The 8,915-nt window shown below is 54.7% G+C and overlaps 1 protein-coding gene across 5 annotated transcripts; it reads left to right on the plus strand.

Moving 5' to 3' along the window:
* The first annotated feature begins 859 nt into the window (after window positions 1–859).
* SLITRK3 (SLIT and NTRK like family member 3) lies at window positions 860–7,482 on the plus strand. 5 transcript variants are annotated; one of them, XM_069864742.1, is made up of 2 exons: window positions 860–953; window positions 4,588–7,482. In XM_069864742.1, the coding sequence occupies exon 2, from the start codon at window positions 4,606–4,608 to the stop codon at window positions 7,408–7,410; it is 2,805 nt and encodes a 934-aa protein (XP_069720843.1). In that variant the 5' UTR covers window positions 860–953; window positions 4,588–4,605; the 3' UTR covers window positions 7,411–7,482. The 5 variants fall into 5 exon arrangements, with proteins under 5 accessions (XP_069720843.1, XP_069720844.1, XP_069720839.1 ...); XM_069864743.1 differs by lacking the exon at window positions 860–953 and adding an exon at window positions 1,355–1,417; XM_069864738.1 differs by lacking the exon at window positions 860–953 and adding an exon at window positions 2,845–2,935 and having other exon boundaries at window positions 3,048–7,482.
* The last annotated feature ends 1,433 nt before the right edge of the window (window positions 7,483–8,915 follow it).

The following is an 8,915-nucleotide window of genomic DNA, read 5'->3' on the forward strand; positions in this document are numbered from 1 at the left end:
GGTACCATCATTGTTCAAATATCCTTTCCTAATTTGACACTAAAGTCACTCACGGTTTCTCTCTTATTTTCACAAGGCTGGGAGGGGTGGTGGGGGGAGGTTCATTTCAGTAATTACAGCTGAGGTTGGAAAGAAGCAGCCAGGAGGCCACCTGCCAGCCTCCCACCAGGATGACATGCATCTTCACTCACTCCACAGCTCCACAGGACAGTGGTTTGGAAGGAAACAGCTCACTTGCCAATAGTAATAATTATTATTAATAACCAAGTGACGTCCTAATCTTGGTTACATCAGCCCACCACAGCCTTGGCCAGAGCTCCTGCCAATCACACTCACACTGATCCTGTCCCCGACAGGTTGTGGCGACAAAAGGAGCAGAGACAGAAGGGCTGTGAGCTGCTGTGACAGGAGGGAGATGTAAGGGCACGGCCTAAGGTGACTCCTGTCTCCTGGCTGGGGAGACAAGGGGACGTGGGTCTCTCAAACCGGTCAAACCCAGGGAGAAGCCGCCTCTCCGGCGAGCCAAGATCGCCTCCTCCTCTCTCCGCGAAGCTGTAGGGCACACAAAGGATGCCAGCGGGCAGTGAGGGGCGGTCCCCCCCTCCGCCCCGAGGTTATCCTGCGAGGGCTGCCCCGTCTAACAGCCGAGGAGGGGGCGAGTGCCTTGGGAAGGGGCTGGCGAGGCGTCCTTGGGACCTGCAGCTGGTCCTGCCTGCTCGGGGGGATCCAGCGGGGACGCTGCCATCCCCGAGGAGCCCTGCAGCGCGCTCTGATTTGCATTCCAGGGCCATCCCCCTCTCCAACACACCCACCCCCCCTCCCCGCCGTCGCCCTCCCTCCTCTTTTCCCCAGCCCATCTGCAAAACTTGGAAGGCAGGAGCCCTGGGAAGGATGAGGAGCGTTATTCGGTGGCATTCCGGAAAGTTGCCGGCCGGGAAAAGCAGCAGCGCAAGGTCAGGGCAGGGCGGCTGCCAGCCCCCCGCTCCTCTCCCCAAAAACAGAGCGCGGAGGGGGGAGTGTGTGCATAGATCCTTCCTCTGAGTTGCTGCTAAAGCCGCTGTGTCAGCTTGTTGCAAGAACAAACTGTTGTGATTTCCCCTTTCGCCCTTTTTCGTCGCCTCTCCCTTTTTTTTTTTTTTTTTAAGAGGGGTGTGTGCGCCAGGTGCGCGTACCCCGCGTTGCTCCCCCGCGTCAGAAAAAAAAATGAATGATGCAGCAATTTAATTAGGAGGGAGCCGTGCGTCCATATTGCACCGGGGAAAGCGAGCTCGGAAAGGCTGGAAAAGATGCTGCGCGGCCGCGGAGGCTGCGCCCCTGCCCGCGGAGAGCGCCGTCGGGGCGGCGGGGGGGCGCGGGCGCCCCGGGGCTCTCCCTGCAGCTTCGCCCGTCAACTTTTTGCTGCCGAGCCGCGGTCCCAGTTAAGTCCGCTCCCGGCCGGCCCCTCGGGCGTGTGGGATGGGGAGTTGGGGTGTAAGGAGAGAGCTGGGATGCCCCGGGGAGGTACCCGGCTGCGCGCGGGGATCCGCGCACCCGGGGATGGGTGTGCGCGGGTGCGGATGCACCGCGGGGTCACCGCAGCCCTTCCCTGGGACCTCGGAGAGACGGAACCCGCAGCACCCCCAGCCCTTCCCCTCCCGGCGCATCTCGCTCCCCAACTTTCAGCTCCGGGGGGAGCCGCGCAAGCCTCCCCCCCCTCCCGCGCTCTCCTCCGCGGATCCGCTTTCCGCCTCCTCCCCGCGCAGCCCCGTTACCTGCCTGCGGCTCCCGGGGCGGGCAGGGGCCGGCGCTGCCCTCCGCCGCCGCGCACGCTCCGCGGTGGCGACCGCGCAGGCTGGAAGAAGGATGCGAAAGGCGCCCGGTGTCTCCCCCGAGGTTTTTGGGGTTTTTTTTTTTGGCTTTGCCTCTGTGGCGGGCGGGAGGCTGCTGGATACCGGAGAGGCTGCGAGGCTGGAGCGGCGGCACCGGGACAGGAGGGAAGAAAGAGAGAGAGAGAGGGGAGGAGGAGGAGGCGCTGGCAGCGCTGGGGTGCGCGGTGGAGGAAGCCGGGGTGGCCGGGCTGGGGCAGCGCTGCCCCTTCCCAGGGCTCGCTCGGCTTTTCTCCGCCGCAGCTGGGGCTTTTGCAGTCAGAGCATCTTTGATTTCCGCCAGAGTTGGGCTTTTTTTGCTTTTTTTTTTTTTTTTTTTTTTTAGGGATGGGGGATGTGTGCAAATTGTGAGCCATCCCGGCGGCTTTTCCCTCCCCGATTCTTCTTGGGGTTTTTTCCTCCCCCATCTGTTCGTTTTCCACTTCCCTTCCTCTCCGCCAACCAGCCCCCCTCCTTCTCTCTTAAAAAAAAAATAAAAAAAAGGCAGGGGAGAAAAAAAAAAAAAAATATGTATAGTCAGGGCTTCCCAAATGCGCGCCCCCGACCTGGTGCCAAGCGCGCCCCCTTCATTTGTTCCCCTTCTTGAAGCTCATTTTCATGACGTGGAAAAGCCTGATCGAGGGCAACAACACCACACACACACACACTCACGCACACGCGCTCACGCACACACACCCGGAGAAGGAGAGGAGCCCGCGATCCGCCGCCGCGCCCCGCTCCGCGCTGCCGGTGCCCGGAGAAGGCGGCGGCACCGGAGCCTGCAGCAGCCCCTCTCCTCCCTCCTCCATTGAGTGTGCCAAACAGCAGCTCTGCATCCTAAAGAAGATCATTGAGGGGCTCATTGCATTCCCAGCACGTCTCAGGCTTGCTTTTTTTTTTTTTCCCTCCTTCTTTTTTTTTTTTTTTTTTTTTTCCTTTTGCCTCAGCTTCAGCAGGAGTAGAGAGAGAGGGAGAGAGAGACACAAGAGAGGGAGAGACAAGAGAGAAACCAGCAATCTTTAAACTCGAGCTTTTTTTTCCCCCTTCCCCTTTTTTTTGTAACGATGTGCTAAAATCTCTCCTGCGAACCGGTAAGTACAACCTTTCTGGATCCTTTTGTTTCCGCCTAGGGTTAAAGACACCCCTCTTCCAAAAAGGAGATATAATAATCCTCTTTATTTATTTTTTTATTTTTCATTACAGCCCTTGCAGAAGAGAAAGAACTTAAGAGGCTAATATTTTGCAAAGGAGACAGAGAGACTGATACTGCAATATAGCTCTCATCTCTCTCCCTTCTTCCCAATTAGATGCCGTTTTTAATTGCGGAGGGTATTTCTCTTTTCGTGCTTTCAACCATCTCTTTCCCACAGGGGAGGGTTTCATTTGCAAGTTGATCCTAAGGATTTCTGTTCCTCTGGCATTTCTCTCCCCTAAATGAATCTGCCTGCTCTTAAGTTTGTGGATGGGGGGCAAAATTTTCTAGTTCATGCACAAGGAAGGCAAAAAGGACCTTTTCTCTTGAAAGATTAAGACTAAAAGCAACGATCGTTCCAAATAATTCTAATGGGCATTTCAGTGATTCAAGGAAGGCTGCATCACCATCGTTATTATTGCCATCCTTAGCATTTCTCTGTGCCCATACATTTAAAATATCTGGTGAAAGGAAGGGTGAAACCATATGTTGAAGGAGCTGCATCTCATTAGTACAGTATTATTTTCATCTGATTGGAGAAGAATGGTGTCTTCATTTGGAAACGTTTATAGTAGGATAGATAATTTATCGGCTGGTAAGTGTCAAGGTATTTTTTTATTCCACTTTCAGCTTTTTAACCGGGTCTTCTGCTTGGTCGTGGGGGCGCAGAATACCCTAATCCAAGGCAGGCTGAGCATTTCAATCCTAGGTGCCTCTTTAGCTGTCACTTCCCTTTAGATCTGCTGATCGCATGGGCATGTGCTTTAGAAAGATTAATCATCTCTAAATGCTTTAATCAGCTAAAATGACTAATATGTGGTATGTATTTACCTGATAATATACCAGTTGCATTAATTCATCGGTGTGTTTGAAATGGGAAGATTTTCTTTTACATCACGGTTGTTAACTCTTTACTATTTTAAAGATAATGTTGGGGTTTCTGAAGGGAGTTGTTTTGCCAGGGACATCAGCAAACCTTGCACATTCTGTTGAACTTACGTATGGAATATATTGAGCCGGGAGGGAGACAGATCCGAGGACTAAGATTCAATAACTTTGGGAGTTGGCATGTATGAAAGATACAGTGTGACGCTGGAGAAATCTACCCACTGGTATTTCCACCCTGTAGTCACCACGGGCTGTGATGTCTACAAAGCTAGAATTGCAAACAAGTATGAAATAACGTGTAGTTCTAAACACTGGTCCTATGGCGGAAAACATGTAAAGGCACAACACGTTCAGCCTGTGTGCTCGTGTTGCTGTGTGGTCTGCATGTGCTACCCTCTTTATAGGTGGCATTTACCAAAGGCGGGGGGCGGGGGGGAAAGGAATAAGGGAGGCTGATATCGCGTGATCAAACCTTCTAACATCTCCTAAGTATAAATCAGGGCAAGGCTCACCCATCCGACACCCCTAGAGTTGGTTGTGAACATCTGCCCAACAATTGCTGAACTTTCCAGGAGCCTAACACGAGTCTGTCGGGTAGGGGCTTAGTAAAAGGAGCGGGGCAGGGCTGCAATACTGAAATCTATGTTTTTCTTCCCGTTGCAGTTTTGTAAACATCAACAAATGATGAAACCTTCCACGGCAGAGACGCTTCATAAAGGAAGGATGTTGTGGATAATTCTTCTAAGCACAATTGCTCTAGCATGGACTACACCAATTCCCTTGATAGAGGACTCGGAGGAACTTGATGAGCCCTGCTTTGATCCATGTTACTGTGAAGTGAAGGAGAGCCTTTTCCATATACATTGCGACAACAAAGGATTTATAAATATTAGTCAGATAACAGAGTCGTGGTCGAGACCTTTTAAACTTTATCTGCAGAGGAATTCCATGAGGAAATTGTACACCAACAGTTTTCTTCACTTGAACAACGCTGTGTCTATTAACCTTGGGAACAATGCACTGCAGGACATTCAGACGGGGGCTTTTAACGGGCTCCGAGTTCTGAAGAGGTTGTATTTGCACGAAAACAAATTGGACATTTTCAGAAATGACACTTTCCTGGGCTTGGAAAGTCTGGAATATCTGCAGGCAGATTACAATGTCATTAAACGGATTGAAAGTGGGGCATTTCGGAACCTAAGTAAATTGAGGGTCCTTATCCTAAATGACAATCTTATCCCCATGCTTCCCACCAACTTATTTAAGTCTGTTTCCTTAACCCACTTGGACTTGCGCGGGAACCGGCTAAAAGTCCTTTCGTACCGTGGGATGTTGGACCATATTGGCAGGAGCCTGATGGAGATCCAGCTGGAGGAGAACCCGTGGAACTGTACGTGTGAGATCGTGCAGCTGAAGAGCTGGCTGGAGCGCATCCCCTACACGGCCCTCGTAGGGGACATTACCTGCGAGACACCCTTCCACTTCCACGGGAAGGACCTGCGGGAAATCAAGAGAAGTAAGCTCTGCCCCATGCTGTCTGACTCCGAGGTGGAAGCCAGCCTGGGCATCCCTCAGCTGTCGTCCAGCAAGGAGAACGCGTGGCCTACCAAGCCTTCCTCCATGCTGTCCTCCTTCCATTTCACCGCCTCCTCTGTTGAGTACAAAACATCCAACAAGCAGCCCAAACCCACCAAGCAGCCCAGGGCACCCCGGCCTCCCCCAACGTCCCGGGGCCTGTACCCCGGGCCAAACCAACCGCCGGTGGCTGCTTATCAGACCCGGCCCCCCATCCCCATCATCTGTCCTACCGGGTGCTCTTGCAGTTTGCACATCAACGACCTGGGCCTGACCGTCAACTGCAAGGAGCGAGGGTTTCACAACATCTCCGAGCTCCTGCCCAGGCCCTTGAATGCCAAGAAGCTGTACCTGAGCGGGAATTTGATCCAGAAAATCTACCGCTCCGATTTCTGGAATTTTTCTTCCTTGGATCTCTTACACCTGGGGAACAACCGGATCTCCTACGTGCAGGACGGGGCTTTTATCAACCTGCCGAATCTCAAGAGCCTGTACCTGAACGGCAACGACATCGAGCGGCTCACCCCGGGCATGTTCCGGGGCTTGCAGAGTTTGCATTACCTGTACTTCGAGTACAACCTGATCAGGGAAATCCAGCCGGCGGCCTTCAGCCTCATGCCCAACCTGAAGCTGCTCTTCCTCAACGACAACCTGCTCCGCACGCTGCCCACCGACGCCTTCGCCGGCACCTCCCTGGCGCGCCTCAACCTGCGCAACAACCACTTCTTGGCGCTGCCGGTGGCCGGGGTGCTGGAGCACCTCCACGCCATCGTCCAGATCGACCTGAAGCTCAACCCCTGGGACTGCACCTGCGACCTGGTGCCGCTGAAGCAGTGGCTGGAGGCGCTCAGCTCCGTCAGCGTGGTGGGCGAGGTGCTGTGCGCCAGCCCCGAGCGCCTGGCCCGCCGCGACCTGCGCTCGCTGGAGCTGGCGGCGCTCTGCCCCGCCGCCCTGCGCCCCCACGCCGCCGCCTCGCCCCCCGCCGCCCCGCCGCCCCCCGCCGCCACCGGCGCCGCCGCCTACGAGCTGCCGCCGCCCGCCGCCGTGCCGCTCTCCGTCCTCATCCTCAGCCTCCTCGTCCTCTTCTTCTCCGCCGTCCTGGTCGCCGCGGGGCTCTTCGCCTTCGTGCTGCGCCGCCGCCGGAGGAAGATGCCGTTCCGCGCCCCGCGGGCCGAGGCGGCGGACCTGGGCGGCGTCCCGCTGCGCTGCCCGCGGCTCTTCGAGGAGGGCGGCGGCGGCGGGGGAGGAGGAGGAGGAGGCGGTGGGGAGCGCTCCCCGGAGAAGGCGCCCCCGGCGGGCCACGTGTACGACTACATCCCGCACCCGGTGACCCAGATGTGCAACAACCCCATCTACAAGCCTCGGGAGGAGGAGGAGGCGGCGGCGGGGGGCGGCGAGGCGGCCGAGCTGCTGCGGCCGAGCGGCGAGCGCTTCTCCCACGCGGCCTCGGCCGCCGCCGCCTCCGGGGCGCAGGAGGCGGGCACCAACTACCGCACCTTGCTGGAGAAGGAGCAGGAGTGGAGCCTGGCCGTGTCCAGCTCGCAGCTCAACACCATCGTCGCCGTGCACCCCCAGCACCCCGCGGGCGGAGGGCTCGGGGCGGCGGCGGCGGCCGGGGCTGGGGGGGGCGCCCCGCGGGACCGCGACCGCCCGCCCCCCTGCGCCGTGGGCTTCGTGGACTGCCTGTACGGCACCGTCCCCAAGCTGAAGGAACTGCACGTGCACCCCCCTGGCATGCAATACCCGGACCTCCAGCAGGACGCCAGGCTCAAAGAAACCCTCCTCTTCGCGGCCGGCAAGGGCTTCTCAGACCACCAAACCCCCACAAGCGAATACCTCGAGTTAAGGGCCAAACTCCAAACCAAGCCGGATTACCTCGAAGTCCTGGAGAAGACCACGTACCGGTTCTGAGCGCCCCGCCGGCCGCCCCGGCCCCGCCAGGAGAGGATCCAGCTGTGCGCTCTCCCCCGCCAGATGTGCGCGCGGCGGGGCTGGGCCCTTCTCAGATCAGTAATCGATGAAGTGCCTTCGCAGACTTTTGCCAGCAGATGTTAATCAATCATTATTTTTTATACTGAAACTGAGACTTTGACTGTGCCATGTCTAAGGTATATTATTATTATTATTATTATTATTATCGGGGATCTTTGTATTGATCCTGATTAAGTAAATTCTACGTGTGTCTATTTTTTTTCCTTTTATTTTCTTTATTATTATTTTTTTTTTCCTTTGCAGTAAACTTCCTTTATATTTTCCCTTGGAGGGGGAGAGGGAGGGAAGATGGAATTTTGTGGCTTGCTTTCTTCTTGCCCATCATGGCACAGATTCTGTACATTTATTTTTTTTTACAAAAAAAAAAAAAAATGCAAAGAAGCAAACGAGCGCAGTTTGCTGCATGCCTGGAAACTGCAAGAGGGAAGGGAGGGGAGGGTCTTGCTCGAATGTCTCACTCTTGTCTCGCTCCCCTCCCTCCCTCGCACACTCCCCTTCACCCTCCCCGCCGCCCTCCGCCCCCGCGCAGCGGGTTTGCGGTCCCGGTGGCCGCGGGGGGGTGTCCCGAGGGCTGGGATCCCGAGGGCTGGGGAAGCCACGCGGAGCCGAGCAGCCCCGAGGATGGAGCCACGTGGCGCACACACCTAGGGGATGCTCAGTGACACTTCATCATGACGACATGGGGTTTTTTGGAGGACATCCACACTTTCCTAATAAAAGCAACACGCAAATATACACATAAAAGGGGGGAAAAAAAGGAAAAAAAAAAAAAAAAGCTGGGCACCTATCACTAACAGCTTTGTAGGAAGCACTTTTAATGTTTTCTCTCATACACACACACACAAAGGTACAGCAATGTGCATATATTTATTCTGTAATTTCAAGTGAATATAAATTGTAAAGGTAATGTTTAATCATTGTACAGTGATGCGTCTGGTATAGCTTTCCTAATAAAACGTTTTGAAAAAAAAATACATCTATATATATATATACAACCATATATATATATATAGGAACACAAAGCTTGAACCTCAAACTTCAGCTTGCCCCTACTGAGATTTCCTTCCCCCACCTTAACCTTGAAAGCTATTTTATTAATAACAGTTCGATGCACTGTGATGTTAACAGAGGAAAAACCCTGTATGGCTTCTCTTGCCAAGATACCACCCGAGACTTTTAAAAACTCTGATTTGCGATCTGTATCCCCACGTTGCGCTGCACTTATGGCAGTTCCCGTGTATTTAAAAATAGGCAGCAAAATTAAGCCCGCGTCCTCGAGTGGCTTTTCTCGCAGGAGCGCTGGTTCTTCTGCCTGCTGGATCCATCCCTGTGGATGCTCATGGTGATCACAGCGAATGCGAAGTCAGCAGCCGGAGGAGGGGTGGGAGGGGGGGAAATTAAAGCGCATTTTGACTTTGGCAGAG

The sequence above is a fragment of the Phaenicophaeus curvirostris genome, chromosome 10 (assembly GCF_032191515.1).
Source record: "Phaenicophaeus curvirostris isolate KB17595 chromosome 10, BPBGC_Pcur_1.0, whole genome shotgun sequence".
NCBI classification, from domain to species: Eukaryota; Metazoa; Chordata; class Aves; order Cuculiformes; family Cuculidae; genus Phaenicophaeus; species Phaenicophaeus curvirostris.